An 18148-nucleotide genomic window follows, 5' to 3' on the forward strand; every position below is an offset into this window, starting at 1 on the left:
AACACTGATTGACAATTAATTTCACATGCTGTTGTGCAAATGGAATAGACAACAGGTGGAAATTATAGGCAATTAGCAAGACACCCCCAATAACGGAGTGGTTCTGCAGGTGGTGACCACAGACCACTTCTCAGTTCCTATGCTTCCTGGCTGATGCTTTGGTCACATTTGAATGCTGGCGGTGCTTTCACTCTAGTGGTAGCATGAGACGGAGTCTACAACCCACACAAGTGGCTCAGGTAGTGCAGCTCATCCAGGATGGCACATCAATGCGAGCTGTGGCAAGAAGGTTTGCTGTGTCTGTCAGCGTAGTGTCCAGAGCATGGAGGCGCTACCAGGAGACAGGCCAGTACATCAGGAGATGTGGAGGAGGCCGTAGGAGAGCAACAACCCAGCAGCAGGACCACTACCTCCATCTTTGCGCAAGGAGAAGCAGGAGGACCACTGCCAGAGCCCTGCAAAATGACCTCCAGCAGGCCACAAATGTGCATGTGTCTGCTCAAACGGTCAGAAACAGACTCCATGAGGGTGGTATGAGGGCCCGACGTCCACAGGTGGGGGCTGTGCATACAGCTACTGGCGCCCTGTGCTCTTCAGAGATGAAAGCAGGTTCACACTGAGCATGTGACAGACGTGACAGAGTCTGGAGACCCCGTGGAGAATGTTCTGCTGCCTGCAACATCCTCCAGCATGACCGGTTTGGCGTTGGGTCAGTCATGGTGTGGGGTGGCATTTCTTTGGGGGGCCGCACAGCCCTCCATGTGCTCGCCAGAGGTAGCCTGACTGCCATTAGGTACCAAGATGAGATCCTCAGGCCCCTTGTGAGACCATATGCTGGTGTGGTTTGCCCTGGGTTCCTCCTAATGCAAGACAATGCTCGACCTCATGTGGTTGGAGTGTGTCAGCAGTTCCTGCAAGAGGAAGGCATTGATGCTATGGACTGGCCCGCCAGACCTGAATCCAATTGAGCACATCTGGGACATCATGTCTCGCTCCATCCACCAACGCCACATTGCACCACAGACTGTCCAGGAGTTGCCGGATGCTTTAGTCCAGGTCTGGGAGGAGATCCCTCAGGAGACCATCCGCCACCTCATCAGGAGCATGCCCAGGCGTTGTAGGGAGGTCATACAGGCACGTGGAGGCCACACACACTACTGAGCCTCATTTTGACTTGTTTTAAAGAAATTACATCAAAGTTGGATCAGCCTGTAGTGTGGTTTTCCACTTTAATTTTGTTATTTTAGTGTCCCCTTTATTTTTTTGAGCAGTGTATATAGTAACAGTCAAAAGTTTGGACACACCTACTCATTCAAGGGTTTTTTTGTTGTTGTTTTTTTACTATTTTCTAATAGTGAAGACATCAAAACTATGAAATAATGTAGTAACCAAAAAAGTGTTAAACAAATCAAAAAAAAGTAGCCACTCTTTTCAGCTTTGCACACTCTTGGCATTCTCTCAACCTGTCGGGAGCTTCGTGAAATGGGTTTCCATGGCCAAGCAGCCGCAAACAAGCCTAAGATCACCATGTGCAATGCCAAGGGTCGGCTGGAGTGGTGTAAAGCTCACCACCATTGGACTTTGGAGCAGTCAAAACTCGATCCATCGGACAAATCTGGGTTTGGTGGATTCCAGGAGAATGCTACCTAGTGCAAACTATAAAGTTTGGTGGAGGAAGAACAATGGTTTGGGGCTGTTTTTCATGGTTCGAGCTAGGCCCCTTAGTTCCAGTGAAGGGAAATATAAACGCTACAGCATACAATGACATTCTAGACTATTCTGATCTTCCAACTTTTGTGGCAACAGTTTGGGAAAGACACTTTCCTGTTTCAGCAAGACAATGCCGCCGTGCACAAATCGAGGTCCATACAGAAATGGTTGGTTGAGATCGACATGGAAGAACGTGAATGGCCTGCACAGAGCCCTGACCTCAACCCCATCAAACACCTTTGGGATTAATTGGACCACCGACTACGAGCCAGGCCTTATAGCCCAACATCAGTGCCTGACCTCACTAATGCTCTTTTGGCTGAATGGAAGCAAGTCCCCAGAGTACTGTTCCAACATCTAGTAGAAAACCTTCACAGAAGAGTAGAGGCTGTTATAGCAGCAAAAGGGGACCAACTTCATATTAATGCCCACGATTCTGGAATAAGATGTTTGACGAGCAGGTGTCCATATACTTTTGGTCATGTAATGTATTTAACTCACCTTAGAAGTGTTTACTTTGCAGGCTGACTAGCATCTATTGAGTTGCAATGTCCCATGAATGTAATGTCCAGATCAAGTTTAAGTATGTACAATACATGTGTTGCAGAGACATAATTCAAATGAAAGGCAACAGCTAATCATTGACAGATTGACAAATTATAATTTTGATTCCCATGATACGATGTATCGTGATTGATCCAAACCCAAACTTCCATACTGTGGCAAAGTGAGAAATGTGATCCTTCAAATAGTCAAAAATTATGTGTATAGCCTTACTGAATATCTTAAAACATACTAACTTGGTAAAACACTAAATGTACACAAAGAAAAAGGGAGATTTACCATTGGGTTTAACACCTTGTCCATTGGGACCGCCGTAACCTACAGAGAGAATCACAAATGGTGTAAATAAACAAAACACTTTTCATATCAACAGCTGAGAAAGACTTATTCAAATACAATGCTAAGCTTACCCTGCGTGGGTCTTTTTTGGCCTCCTCCATTAGAGTATCCAGCCGAGAGGCCACCACCCAGGCCAAGACCAGCCCTGGCATAGGCACCATTTGGCCTGTAGCCTGGTTAGACAATGGACAAGGGTCAAAAGTATACAAGGATATACTATAATATTCCAAATGATTAGTTTAAAATAAATAAAGTAAATAGCTCAGATAGTTTTGTATTGACTCACCATTCATTGGCTGTGAGCCATATCCATTACTGCCATACACTGGAAACACAAATGAGAACATTAATAGTTAGTTAAAACAAGCATCTATAAAAAGTGACTTCATATACCCATACACAATTTTCAGTTTCTCACTTACCTCCCCTCCTGTTTGTAGCTAGTTGAGGTACCCCCAGACCCTTTCGAGTCCCCACTCCAAGAGAAGCACCTGGTATCAAAACAAGAACAAAGTAGCAAATATGTGATCATTGTGATAAATTATAGATTATTATGCTATAAAGAAATGGTGGGTGGTTAGAGAACACAGTACTTTACCTGCACCAAAAGGTGGTCTGCCGTATCCTTTCATGGGTCCTTTCATGCCAGCTGTGAAACACATACAATACACAAAACAACATGATGTGACCCAACTCAAACTCCTCCACCATTTAGCACACATATACATGGTGTTACAACAGTAAGCTTGTAAAATATGAAGAATATGAAAACGCAATACACACAATGTGAACACAAAAAAAACACATGCTGTGACTTATCTCAAACTCCTCCACCATTGAACGCACACGGACATGCAGAAGTCACCTCGGAAAAGATGAGGAAAGCTACAAGCTACAAGCTAACAAGACTAGCATCCAGTGCTAGTGTAAACTCATTAATTTAGTCATGCTGAATGAATATTGGCAATATATAGGCGGGTTGACAACGTCACGAAAACGATAACACTCGCTTCAATGGGGAAAAAGGCCGTGTGTTGTGATTCTGATGGCCAGATAGTTAGCAACAATGACAAGAAACTGCCATGTGGGGAATCGTAAGTGGCTCGTTTCAGATAGTTTAACATTGTGCGTGATACCATGTCTTGTTTTGAGGTGTTTTGACTCATTTCATGTCCATGCTAATATTACTTAAATTCGCTAGCTAACCGACAACTAACAATGTATTTGAGAAACATTGTGCAAATGTATTTATGCTTTCCATTAAACATTGGGGACAAAATATAGCTGACCTGCTGTCAACAATCTAAGCCAACCCAGTCTGTTTTGCCACATAGTTGCGCAAGTATCGGTTTTTGATGCTAAACAACCAACCCGTCTGTCTATATGCCAATTTTAGTTGTACAGACTCTGAAGTACAACACACACACCATTTGGATTCGGAGCTCCATGTCCATTAGGTGCACCAGCTCCAGCTCCTTGACCTAGAGGTTTCAGGTAAATGACACCACACAACTTATTCTTATAAATTGATATTTAAACAATATTATAAAATTCTATTGATATTTAAACACACTTTAGAAAATTAATTTAGGCGTACCATTGTGCTTAGCTCCTTGTCCGTTGGTCACAGCAGCTGGAGTAGCACCGTAACCTATAAATAAATTATTAAAAGTAACGGAACCCGAAACAATCGTTCACAGACGGTTTGGGAACAAGTAATCATTTTCAGTCTCAATGAAAATTTACTTGGCAAAGGCATCATTATGAGCTTTGATTGCGGCATCAATATAAGAGTTTACTATACCATTGTGTTTAGCTCCTTGTCCATTGCCATTAGGCACAGCGGCACCATAACCTGGAAATAACACAGTTGTCACAACAAAACAATGATTATATACTGCAAATTCACCATGAATGATCTATATATGGACAGAAACAAAGCCAAGGAGGTTTACCATTGGCCTTAGCACCATTTCCATTAGGCACAGCTGCAGGAGCACCATAACCTAGAGATAAGGCAAATGTTAATTCAAATAAACCAAATGGTACTTGTGCCACTTACTGAACCTCTGAATACCAATATAATTACTAAAACACTAAAGTGATACTCAAGGGGAAAAAATGATTTACCTTTTGATTTTTGACCATTTCCATTGGGTACAGCAGCTGGAGCACTATAGCCTGCAACAGGGACGTCAGTGTTACAGAGAAAGCATGATTGTACCAGATAAACAAATACATCTGATATGGTAGTAGTACAGATAAGGGGATCATTTTACCATTATGTTTAGCATAACCTAGAGATCAGACAGCTGTTAACGCAAACTGTTAACAGCAGTTAACAACAGCTGTTAACTCGAACCACATGGTAGTTGTGTCACTTACTGAACCTCTGAAAACCTAATACCTATATAATTACTAAAACACACAATTGACACTCAAAGGAAAAAAATATGTGATTTACCTTTTGACCTTTGACCATAGGGTACAGCAGCTGGAGCACCATATCCTTCAACAGGGATGCCAAAGTGTTACAGAAAATGCATGATTGTACCAGATCTCAACAAATAAATCTGATATGACAGTGCAGATAAGTGGGTAATTTACCATTGGGTTTAGCACCATTTCCATTAGGCACAGCTGCAGGAGCACCATAATAACCTAGAGATCAGACAGGTTAAAACCAAATAGTCAAAGTTGTATCACTTACTGAATCTCTGAAAAAGTACTAATGCAGACTACTTGCTTAAGCACAACAACAAAAATCAGCATGAAAGAAAAAAGGGAGATTAACCATTGAGTTTAGCACCATTTCCATTGGACATAGCTGCAGGAGCACCATAACCTATAGAAATCAAACAAACATTGCATGTAAATTAAATCGCTGCACTCCACAGGTGTAAACCCTCCATATGTCATTTAGCTATTGAATAAACTCAACTCTCATGGAACAACGTGTAACACCCCACCAACCCTGCTGGACAGACACTGATGAGGTGTCATCAATTCAACACCAACCAAAACATGTTTTCCGACTGTAGTATTGTGCAAGAAACATAATGTAAACAGCAAAACACAGTGCAAAGTGAGTATTTACCATTGGGTTTGGCACCGTTTCCATTGGGCACTCCGGCTCCAGCACTGTAACCTAAACACCCAGGTGTTACCAACATATACTGTATGACATATGAAAATTATGAACACATAAAAGGTTAGCATTGGCATTGCAGGTATAAAAGGTTATACATCGCGTTATGGTTCGTTCCACCAAATGAGTATTATTGGCGTAGAGTACCCTAAAAAAGGTTTTATTTCACCTAATTTTAACATGATCATAAAGAGCACATGTACAACTTAATAAAAAATACGTTGTCCCATTTCAAGAGGTTAAATGAAAACATGACTATTGTAAGTGTCTATTAAGTGCCAAATAAAGTAACAGGGTTGACCGTAACAGGGTTGACGATTTCATCTTAAAATCAGCCATAAATCCCCTTGTGACAGGGGGAATGAAAGCTTGTTGGGTGCAACAAGGAGGGGCAATTGAATGCAAGCTTCACAAAAAAGAAATCATTATAAAACATTTCTAGCCTATAATGTATATGGTTAACATCTTATGCTCGACCCGCTCAGTTTTCCACCACAAAACATGAAAAAAATGGCCCAAAAGAGTAGAACCAGCTGATCTGCTTTTACACTATGATTCAATGTTTATTTGATATATTTTTTTTTTTAAAGGAATCGTGTCACCGTATCCTGAGGGCATTGTCGTGCCCTCTTCACAACTGTGTTGGTGTGATTGGACCATGATAGATCCTTACTGATGTAGACACTGAGGAACTTGACGCTCTTGACCCGCTACACTACAGCCCCGTAGATGTCAATATGGGTTGTTCAGCACTCCGTTTCCTGTAGTCCAAGATAAGCTCCTTTGTATCGCCCATATTGAGGGAGAGGTTGTTGTCCTGGCACCACTGCCAGATCTCTGACCTCCTCCCTATAGGCTGTCTCGTCGTCGTCGGTGATCAGCCCAACCACCGCCGAGTTGTCGGCAAACTTAATGATGGTGTTGTAGTCGTGTGCGGCCACGCATTCGTGGGTGAACAGGAAGTACAAGAGGGGACTGAGCACGCACCCCTGAGACGCCCCACGTGTTGAGGATCAGCATGACAGATGTGTTATTGCCTACTCTCACCACCTGAGGGCGGCTCGTCAGGATGTCCAGGATACAGTTGCAGCGGGAGGTGTTCGGTCCCAGAGTCCTTAGCTTAGTGATGACCTTGAATGGGCACTATGGTGTTGAACGTGGAGCTGTAGTCAATGAACAATATTCTCACATAGGTGTTACTTTTGTCCAGGTGGGAAAGAGCAGTGTGGAGTGCACAGGTGACTCACTCCAGTGTGGAGTGAGTTATCTATGGATCTGTTGGGGAGGTATGTGAATTGGAGGGGGTCCAGGTTGTCTAGGATGATGGTGTTAATGTGAGCCATGGGCAGCCTTTCAAAGCACTTCATGGCTACAATTGTGAGTGCTGCGGGACGGTAGTCATTCAGATAGGTTACGTTGGTGTTTTTAGGCACTTAAAATGAGGGACAGACATTTCATGTGATTAGATGAATCACTAATCACATTAAATAAATAATTATCTTCAGAAAGGACTGTCAAAGCAACAAAATAACGAGGGCTTTACAATGATGAGAATTGGGAGAAATTTTGGGGTTGTGGGTTCAAATCTTCAGAGAAATAACAGTGTACACAGTGGAACATGTCAAAATGCAGAATTTTGACACTTTAGCTAGTCTTCATTCATATGCAAAATCTGATTTATTTAAAGTTTCCATGTGGTATACAGTATATTAAAGGGCACTTCCTTTAATATTTAATATTCAATATATTCAATACTTAAAATTTCAAAGGGACTCAAAAGGTATTCATTTGTTGGAATGACCCTTATGCTGATTTGACAACGTTTACAAGACAATGATTAGGACATGACACCTACTGGTCATTAGTCAAGCATTCAAGTTGTTGATATACAATAGGATGTAAACTCTTAGGCTGCGTTTACACAAGCAGCCCATTCTGATATTTTGCCCAATTATTGGCAAAACGCTGATCTGATTGGTCAAAAGAGCAATTAGTAGCAAAGAAATATCATAAATGTGTGCCTTAAAAACACACACAAAATAGGGTGGATTTACCATTGGGTTTAGCTCCCTGTCCATTGGGCAGTCCACCTCAAGCACCATTGGGATCATACAGTGTTATACCAAACATGATTATACAACGTCGTTTCACAAACTCGACCCTCTCCGATAAAATAAAGCAGATTCACAATGAAAAAAAAGCATATACCATTAGGTTTAGCCCCCTGATCATTTGTTGCACCACTGGGCTCCCGAGTGAGGCAGTGGTCGAAGGCACTGCATCTCAGTGCTAGAAGTGTCACTACAGGTTCGATTCCAGGCTGTATCACAACCGGCCGTGATTGAAAGTCTCATAGGGTGGCACACAATTGGCCCAGCGTCGTCCGGGTTAGGGATTGGCCGGGGTAGGCCATTGTTGTAAATAAGAATTTGTTCTTAACTGACTTGCCTAGTTAAATATCCTACAACTGTTATTACCATTAGACCTCGGTTTCAAATACTTGAAAATTGTTTCTAACACTTGGTTTGAGCTTGTCTGGCTTAGGTCCTGTGTGGCTCAGTCGGTAGAGCATGGCGCTTGCAACGCCAAGCGTCGTGGGTTCGCTTCCCGCTAGGGCCACCCATATGTAAAAGTAGTGGCCCCAGCCGACTTGTAAGTCGCTTTGGACAAAAGCGTCTGCTAAATGGGATATATTATTATATTATTAATGCAACAATAGAAATGTCAAAAAATTGCACACCCTGCACTCCAGGCAGACTCAAGAAAATTTTAAAAGTATTTGAAATGATTTGACCTAGGTCAGACTACCATACCAGTTATCACACATTTACCCTAATGCACATAATGTACAGACCAAGCAGCCCACAGCAACCTCTTCACACAACTTACCATTTCCCTTGTATCCATATCCATTGGATGGCATCAACATCCTTCCAACACCCCCACCATTTCCTGAAATGGGAAAAGAAAAGGTTTTAAGATAAAGCGTAACGATCTCAAATAGCCTAAGTTGAATTGAGTTGGGTCGAGGGCTACGTCCATTGGGCACAACAGCTGCCGGTGCCAGTCTATATCCTACAATTGGGAATCACAAATGACATCAGCAAAAATGTAAAAGGTGTCACATTTTGACAGTGATGTAATCTCACATCAACTAATCAACATGACATTTGGAGAAACTGATTGGCTACTTTCTAATGTCAAATATAAAAACTGTGACATTCCTGTGTGAGTCTGGATTTTGCAGATCATTTAAGGGAAATGAGATCCATTGACACTAGGGGAAAATCCCTCAATACAGGGACTGTGTACAAGTAGTCAAATCTATTTTTTCACAGTGAGATGTCAAATTTAGACTGTCGCTGTCACCAAAGCTTAGCTGCCTTTGATTTCAAGAAAGAGAACCAGTGGAAAAGGAATACGTGTTTTTTTCCGCACAATCACAAGAGGACTTGAGGGACACAGCAATGCACTTAAGAGTTTCATAGCAAGCATCACTCAGATGTTTGTCTTTCTACAGTTTGACATGATCGTTTGAAATGTGACAGGTAAACACCAGCATTTGCTAGAGATTTCTCTCTTCTTTGCCTTCTCTGTCTTCTTCATTCAGGCATGTGGACTGGACCGTTTCATGAAGTAGTACTAGCTCCATCTTTCAACAAAATGACACGTAATTGTGTAGAAAATATTTTTAGTAATACTAATTGTAATTACTATTTCGATACCACTTTGCACACAGCAGTTCAAAGTGCTTTGCACACACACACAAAAATAAAATATTACAATTTGTAAACCTACAATAAACACTTAAATGGGCAATCTGTCAAACAATAACTAGAGATTGGGGCGGCAGGGTAGCCTAGTGGCTAGAGCGTTGGACTAGTAACCGAAAGGTTGCAAATTCAAATCCCCGAGCTGACAAGGTACAAATCTGTTGTTCTGCCCCTGAACACTGTTCCTAGGCCGTCATTGAAAATAAGAATTTGTTCTTAACTGACTAGCTTAGTTAAATAAAGGTAAAATAAAATTAAAATAGCGTCACCCTGCCACTGATTTGGTAAATAGCTGAGGGATTGGGCTGGAGAAATTGAACCACTCTCAAACTCATGGCCAGAGCTTTGGATATAGGGTCTAACCATCCATATAGTTTTAACCATGTTTTAAGGCTTTACAGTGTTTGTTTACGTTCACAATGTTCACAAACAAAGGAGTAAAACAAGCTCATATTTTGAGTTCTGATGGGGAATGACAGTTGAACTAAGCTCATGAGGCAATTATAAGTTATATTCTTCAAGAATCAATGGGTATATATATATATATATATATATATATATATATATATATATATATATATATATATATATATATATATATATACCCATTATATAAACAAACAGGTGAAGACAACATACAGTGAAACTATCAACGAGTAAAATATAAAGATAAAAGGTTAGATAAAACCCACACCAAGTAATCAATACTGTATACTATATTCACTGTGTACATGCCAATCAATTAAAAGCCATCTATTAAAAGTTTGAAAATAGATTTAAAAGAAGACAGACTTTGCCCATTTAACACCCTTCTTGCAATCATAGGAAATAATGAACAAAAGTAATAAGGCCTATGCAAACGCCACCATCTTAAACTTAATTCATACTTTTGAACAGATCTACAGTATCTGGCATCATTAAAAAAAAACTTACATTGAATGTTGTCTTGACTTTCAGAATAATATATTGCATAGAAACATACACTGCATGTGCCCAGCATAATATTTTTTAAATGAATCTCCAGCACCAAAAGAACACCTATGTGAGAATGCTATTCATTGACTAGAGCTCAGCGTTAAACACCATAGTGCCCTCAAAGCTCATCAATAAGCTAAGGACCCTGGGACTAAACATCCGCCCCCAGATGGTAAGGGTAGGTAACAACACATCCGCCACGCTGATCCTCAACACAGGGGCCACTCAGGGGTACGTGCTCAGTCCCCTCCTGCACTCCCTGTTCACTCACGACTGCACGGCTAGGTACGACTCCAACACCATCATTAACTTTGCCAATGCCTCAACAATGGTTGGCCTGATCACCGACAATGACGAGACAGCCTATAGGGAGGAGGTTAGAGACCTGGCCGTGTGGTGCCAGGACAACAACCTCTCCCTCAACTTGATCAAGACAAAGGAGATGATTGTGGACTACAGGAAAAAGAGGACCGAGCACGCCCCCATTCTCATCGACGGGGCTGCAGTGGAGCAGGTTGAGAGCTTCAAGTTCCTTGGTGTGCACATCACCAACAAACTAACATGGTCCAAGCACACCAAGTCGTGAAGACGGCACGATAAAACCTATTCCCCCAGCTGCACCATCGAGAGCATCCTGACTGTTGCATCACTGCCTGGTATGGCAACTGCTCGGCCTCCGACCGCAAGACACTACAGAGGGTAGTCCGAACGGCCCAGTACATCACTGGAGCCAAGCTTCCTGCCATCCAGGATCTCTATACCAGGCGGTGTCAGAGGAAGGCCTTTAAAATTGTCAAAGACTCTAGCCACCCTAGTCATTCTCTCTGCTACCGCCCAGCAAGTGGTACCGGAGCACCAAGTCTAGGTCCAAGAGGCTTCTAAACAGCTTCTAACCCCAAGCCATAAGTCTCCTGAACACCTACTCAAATGGCTACCCAGACTAATGGCTACCCAGACCCCCCCCCCCTCTTTTACACCACTGCTACTCTGTTATCATCTATGCATAGTCACTTTAATAACTCTACCTACATGTACATATTCTCTCAACTAACCGGTGCCCCCGTACATTGACTCTGTACCGGTACCTCCCTATATATAGTCTCGCTATTGTTATTTTACGGCTGCTCTTTAATTACTTGTTACTTTTATTTCTTATTCTTATCCGTATTTTTTAAAACTGCATTTTTGAATAGGGGCTCGTAACTAAGCATTTCACTGTAAGGTCTACATCTGTTGTATTCGGCGCATGTGATTTGATTTGACATTGTTTGCAGACTCAAGCCGTATTTGAATCGTCATGCAGCATTTACCACCCATCTCCAAGTGTTTCATACCCATGTTACCACACCCCTTTTGTATGATAATCTAAATAGCGGTGCATCTCACATCAGGTCTCAGAGGGCACACATCCAGAATTTGTTTATACATGTACTGTAGGTGTCTGGCTCCTAAAAACCAATCCAGGGTTGTTGTTTTTTTTTATGGTACAAATATAATTAACTGCTCCAAGTGAAACTGACATGTTTGCCTTCAAACAAATGAAAAAGTCCTTTACAACAGGCTCGGTTGAAGATCGTATTTCGACCTAGATAACACGTGTAATGCCTTATAACATGGTCACAACACATAATAAGACTTGTCAAGCATCTATAAACTCCTTGTGTTATCATCATCTTGATCCTCTAATGAGCCTGAGTTTTATTATCAACCATTTAGTCTGCTGGAAAACTGCCTCATAGAAAGATGTTTTTTTTTTATGTGCTTTTTAAAAGTTGATGTGTGAGGTTTTATACAAGTGGTACTGTATACCAAGTGTAATGTTGCATAAATATGCACAGTATAATGCCTTTTGAATGAGCCATGTGTAGCAACAGGTCATTTACTTTACAGCTGTTTACTTGAACTGAACCACAGAAACGAACATGTCCACATCTTAAGAATTTTAATTGAGTGACACAAGTATACCCACACTGCAAATAGCCAAAAGGTAGTTATGTGGGACTTACACAAACATAAAACAGAGACAATCACCTCAGCGCCAACTGCTACTGAGCCACAGCATCATAACCTGCTGGCCACATGTCTCGACGCTCATAACTCATGGAGTCATGGAGCGTTGCACCTTCTCATAACAGACATGCCCGTGACAAACTACTGACTTCATGAAATTTTTCAAAGAAAGTTAAATTGTACACATTTACTGTAATAAAATCTATCAGCAATTGTATACTAATCTAAATGATCAAAATGCCACCATAAAAATGTAAGACTAGTGTAGACTAACTACACCATTTTCCTTGCATACTGACATCCAAGGTAATAAATAAATTATTAAGCCCAATACAATATTTGCAAATGAAGGTGCAATTCAAGACTCAAAGAAAAGCCTCTGTGCAAGAATGTTCAATAAATAAATAAAAATTCTGTAGAAGGATTTGTAACCAATTACATTTCCTTAAGGTCAGATTGCCATCTGTGAGTATCTCTCCGAGGATTGTCAGTTTTTTTATTTTACCTTAATTTAACTAGGCAAGTCAGTTAAGAACAAATTCTTATTTTCAATGACGGCCTAGGAACAGTGGGTTAACTGCCTGTTCAGGGGCAGAACGACAGATTTGCACCTTGTCAGCTCGGGGGTTTGAACTTGCAACATTCTAGTTACTAGTCCAACGCTCTAACCACTCGGCTACACTGCCGCCAGTAGGTTGGCATCATGTAGATACTTTTATCCAAAGCAACTTACAGAACTGGCAACATTATCAGTGTCACATACTGTATGTGGCCCCTCCAGGAATTGAGCCCACAACCCTGGTGTTACCAGCACTATACTCCAATCTACTTAGCCATCAAAACCACTGATACTTTTGAGAAATATGTGACAGAGCCTTTCTCTCTTTCCACAACTCTTCCACTTACCATTGTTCTTCAGGTGCGCACTATGTGCCAGCCAAAGGACCAGCAAAGTCCGGAGAAGTAGCCATCCCAACATGGTGGAGACACAACAGAATAAAAAAGCCAAAAGAGAGAGAGACACCAGCAGAAAAGGGAATGCAGCTGCTCTACTGTTGGCATTTTCTGTGCATGTGAGGGCTTCATATACACTCTTGTTTCAGGTGCCCCTCCTCTCACCAGCTCTCTGGCTTTGGACGTTCCCATTTTGGAGATGCTCCTCCCTTTTCTAGGAAACACGACAGCCCCACAACCCAAATCATTGGCCATGGTGTACACACACTTGGACAGTTAAAGTACATTAACACTTAGACTAAGAGAAGGGGGTTCACCAAATAGGACAGTGACTGATGGGCTCCACATGGTGCATCACCAAGGTTGGATACATGGGAAAAAGAAGCCAACAGAGTGCACTTAAACCAAAGCAGTTGCTTAGCACTGACTTGTGGGCAATCAGCCTTAGTAAGCTTGTCTTAACAATGTTTGCAATTGGACAAGACATGCAAGCTAAATTGGTCAACTGTACCTTTCTAAAAAATGATATGCAGTCTTGCACCAATGAAAGACTTGCATCCCTTCAGTACAACTACAGGGAATATAACTTTTTTACAATAAGGAGCAATATCTCCCAACTACACACTCTACAACAAAGTTTAGTAATTCATATATCACAGACAAAGGGTTGACTATACACCACTTTTAAAAAAATATTTTCAACATTTTCAAGACTCTCGTCTACAGGTAGGAACCTTAAGGTGAAGACATTATTTTCACCTCTTAACGTAACCCAGTGAAAGACAAACTTCCAAACAGTTTACACTTTAAATAATTTCAAATCGACTGAAACAAAACGTTCAGACAAGACAAAACTTACACTCAAGTAAATAAAATATACATCTTAAAATATAGTATAAACACAGTCAGGTAAATCAATCAACTATGAAGACATAAGTCACAGACAAGGTAAATATAAGCAAATAACACACATCAATGACTCAGAAAACTGCACCCACATTTTAGGAAAACACAAATATGAAACAGGTGTTATTTCACAGTACACAGGCAGAATCGCCCATTGAGGACTTGAAAAAGACAGCATCTGATAGCATGATGATACATTTTATATAAGACGCATGGCGGGAGAAAGAAAAACATGGAAAGACAACTATCAAATTACCGAAGAACTGTAAAGGCCTGACACACTTGCCTCTCCCTTTCATGGGAAGCTGTACTCTTTCCGCCTGGCTAGACCAGACGCTTAGGAAGGGTTAAACTACACAATTTCACTGGACCACTTTTTTGGGGGTCGTGGAGATGACATCACCAGAGAAGGTCGCTGCTTTAAACACAGATATTGCAGAACTCCTGGCGAAAGAGTCGGTCACAGTAGAGGAGAGAAACAAGGGTATTTACTCGGCTTGTTTCTTTGTGCCAAATGTAACATTCCCCAGCAAGAGAACCAAAAACTGTCACTCAAGCAGAAGGGGGGGGGGGGGGTGACTAATAAAGACTCACTGGCAACAACCAAAACAAAACAGGTGGAGTTTTAGGTGGTGTCCACTGAAAGTTAACTAGCAACAACAACTGGGACCTAAAAGACACCCACCATGAGTACCCACTAAATTTGCCCAAAAACAGGCAAACAAAAGAAAAACCCACACCAAACATAAAGACAGGAAGAAAACCAAAAAGTGGAGCAAAACTAAAACAGGGAAGATCAGATAATGGATTGTTTTTCTAAAAATCAAATAGGGATCGCCAACTAAAGGTGTTAACCCTCCAAATCTCTCAAGACAACTGGAGCACTGGGCCAGCCGCTCTTAAATATCACCTGGGCTAGCACAGGTGAAACACCTTCTGACTAACGAGATGACAAGTCTGCACAGGTGTAACACATACTGACATACTGACACCAATTGGTGCACCCCGCGTGCTAATGTGCAACCTCAAAATATAAATGGAAAAACAGATGGGTGCAATGATCACGTTCCCGCACTGACTGACTGTGTGGAGGCTCATTGATTTAGCGTTACGTTAGCCTACATGCTACACTAGCAAAGGTATAAATGATATAGCTGTCGAGTATATTAGCCACGACTTACTGTTCTTTGTGCAGCTTAAAATGTTGAACAAAGTTCTTCCCGCATGTTTTGCAAGTTGCAATCCATTTTTTGATGATACAACGTCATCTTTATATCCTAAAATAATAATTTTCGCTATCATCTTTCCAAGGGCTCCATCTGAATTCACCCGCTGACGTTCCTCTGCACTGCCACGCACAACTTTTTCTGACCTGGCACAATTTAATTGGTTGCTTTCCGATTCAAACTGTAATCCATAAAATGAAGAGTTGATGCTCTTGCACACCTTTTTTAATAGCATAATTTTTAATATGTGGGCTTGGGGAGGGTATCAAGGCAGGTCGAGTCAAAAGGCTCAAGTCCAAGTTAAGTCACGAGTCATTGGTGCTAAAGTCAAAGTCGAGTTGCAAGTCATAATATTTGTGACTTGAGTCTGACTTGAGTCCAAGTCATGTGACTCGAGTCGACATCTCTGGATACTGGAGGCTGACCTGAAGGATGCGTACTTCCATGTGCAGGTGCTGCCACGTCACACAAGGTTTCTTCGCTTTGCCTTTCAGGTAGTGGAGTACAACTCAACCTGGAGTATAACCTCCAATTCAATCATCAAGTTTGCATACGACACAACAGTAGTAGGCCTGATTACCAACAATGACGAGACAGCCTACAGGGAGGAGGTGAGGGCCTTGGGAGTGTGGTGACAGAAAAACAACCTCTCACTCAACAAAACAAAGGAGCTGATCGTGGATTTCAGGAAACAGCAGAGTAAGCACCCCCTATCCACATCGACAGGACCGCAGTGGAGAAGGTGGAAAGCTTCAAGTACCTTGGTGTACACATCACTGACAAACTGAAATGGTCCACCCACACAGACAGTGTGGAGAAGAAGGAACAACAGACATTTGACTTGGCACCAAAAAACCCTCACAAACATTTACAGATGCACAATTGAGAGCATCCTGTTGGGCTGTATCAACTCCTTGTATGGCAACTGCACTGCCCGCAACCGCAAACTACCTGCCCTCCAGGACACCTACACCACCTGATGTCACAGTAAGGCCAAAAAGATCATCAAGAACAACAACCACCACTGCCTGTTCACCCCTCTATCATCCAGACGGTGAGGTCAGTACAGGTGCATCAAAGCTGGGACTGAGAGACTGAAAAACAGCTTCTATCTCAAGGCCATCAGACTGTTAAACAGCCATCACTAACATTGAGTGAGGTAGGGTGGTGGTTATATGATCCTTGACTATTCTCTCAAAGCACTTCATGATGACGGAAGTGAGTACTAAGGGGCAGTAGTCGTTTAGCTCAGTTACCTTAGCTTTCTTGGGAATGGGAACAATGGTGGCCCTCTTGAAGCATGTGGGAACAGCAGACTGGGATAGGGATTGATTGAATATGTCCATAAACACACCGGCCAGCTGGTCTGAGCATGCTCTGAGGACGCGGCTAGGGATGCCATCTGGGCCAGCAGCCTTGCAAGGGTTAACACATTTAAATGTTTTACTCACGTTGGCTGCGTTGAAGGAGAGTCTGCAGGTTTTGGTAGCGGGCTGTGTTAGTGGCACTGTATTGTCCTCAAAGCAAGCAAAGAAGTTGTTTAGTTTGTCTGGGAGCAAGACATCATCGTCCGCGACAGGGATGGTATTCTTTTTGTAGTCCGTGATTGACTGTAGACCCTGCCACATACTTCTCGTGGTTGAGCCGTTGAATTGCGACTTTACTTTGTCTTTATACTGATGCTTAGCTTGTTTGATTGCCTTGCGGAGGGAATAGCTACACTGTTTGTATTCGGTCATGTTTCTGGTCGCATCACCCTGAATAAAAGCAGTGGTTCGCACTTTCAGTTTTGCGCGAATGCTGCCATCAATCCTCGTTTTCTGGTTGGGGAAGGTTTTTATTGTTGCTGTGGGTACAACATCACCGATGCACTTGCTAATAAACTCGCTCACTGAATCAGCGTAAACACCAATGTTGTTGTTCGACACTATCCGGAACATATCCCAGTCCATGTGATCGAAGCAATCTTGAAGCATGGAATCAGATTGGTCGGACCAGAGTTGAACAGACCTGAGCACGGGCGTTTCCCATTTTAGTTTCTGTCTATAGGCTGGGTGTCACGAATTCCGCCGAAGTCGGTCCCTCTCCTTGTTCGGACGGCATTCGGCGGTCAATGTCACCCGCCTTCTAGCCATCGCCAATCCACTTTTCATTTGTTTTGTCTTTGTCTTACACACCTGGTTTCAATCCCCCAATTACTTGTTCATTATTTAACCCTCTGTTCCCCCATGTTTGTTTGTGAGTGATTGTTTATTTTATTGCGGTCCGTATTTGTGGCCTTGGTATTATTGACGTGTATTGTATTTATAATTGAGTAAAATTGCGATATTACTCATATCTGCTGTACTCTGCCTGATTCTTCTACACCAGCTACACACAGACGCATTACACTTGGAACAACAAAATGGAGTCGTGGTCAGATTTGCCGAAAGGAGCGTGAGGGAAGGCTTTGTATGTGTCGCGGAAGTTAGGGTAACAATGATCCAGAATTTTTCCAGTCCGGGTCGCGCATTCAATATGCTGATAAAATTTAGGGATCCTTG

General features: G+C 42.1%; 1 protein-coding gene across 1 annotated transcript in view; it reads right to left on the reverse strand.

The window, feature by feature from the left end:
• LOC135504757 (fibroin heavy chain-like) overlaps window positions 1-13560 on the reverse strand; it is a 37562-nt gene extending 24002 nt beyond the window's left edge. The window contains exons 1-16 of the mRNA XM_064923603.1: window positions 13426-13560; window positions 8651-8713; window positions 5711-5761; window positions 5408-5458; window positions 5221-5274; window positions 5078-5122; window positions 4744-4794; window positions 4569-4619; window positions 4418-4468; window positions 4211-4264; window positions 4041-4094; window positions 3212-3262; window positions 3036-3104; window positions 2900-2938; window positions 2685-2786; window positions 2554-2592 (exon numbers count right to left, since the gene is read on the reverse strand). Of these exons, the coding sequence (XP_064779675.1) occupies window positions 2554-2592; window positions 2685-2786; window positions 2900-2938; window positions 3036-3104; window positions 3212-3262; window positions 4041-4094; window positions 4211-4264; window positions 4418-4468; window positions 4569-4619; window positions 4744-4794; window positions 5078-5122; window positions 5221-5274; window positions 5408-5458; window positions 5711-5761; window positions 8651-8713; window positions 13426-13498 (898 nt within the window). The 5' untranslated portion in view covers window positions 13499-13560. The remainder of the gene's footprint in view (window positions 1-2553; window positions 2593-2684; window positions 2787-2899; window positions 2939-3035; window positions 3105-3211; window positions 3263-4040; window positions 4095-4210; window positions 4265-4417; window positions 4469-4568; window positions 4620-4743; window positions 4795-5077; window positions 5123-5220; window positions 5275-5407; window positions 5459-5710; window positions 5762-8650; window positions 8714-13425) is intronic.
• Window positions 13561-18148: the final 4588 nt, after the last annotated feature.

The sequence above is a fragment of the Oncorhynchus masou genome, chromosome 18, assembly GCF_036934945.1.
Source record: "Oncorhynchus masou masou isolate Uvic2021 chromosome 18, UVic_Omas_1.1, whole genome shotgun sequence".
Taxonomy (NCBI): Eukaryota; Metazoa; Chordata; class Actinopteri; order Salmoniformes; family Salmonidae; genus Oncorhynchus; species Oncorhynchus masou.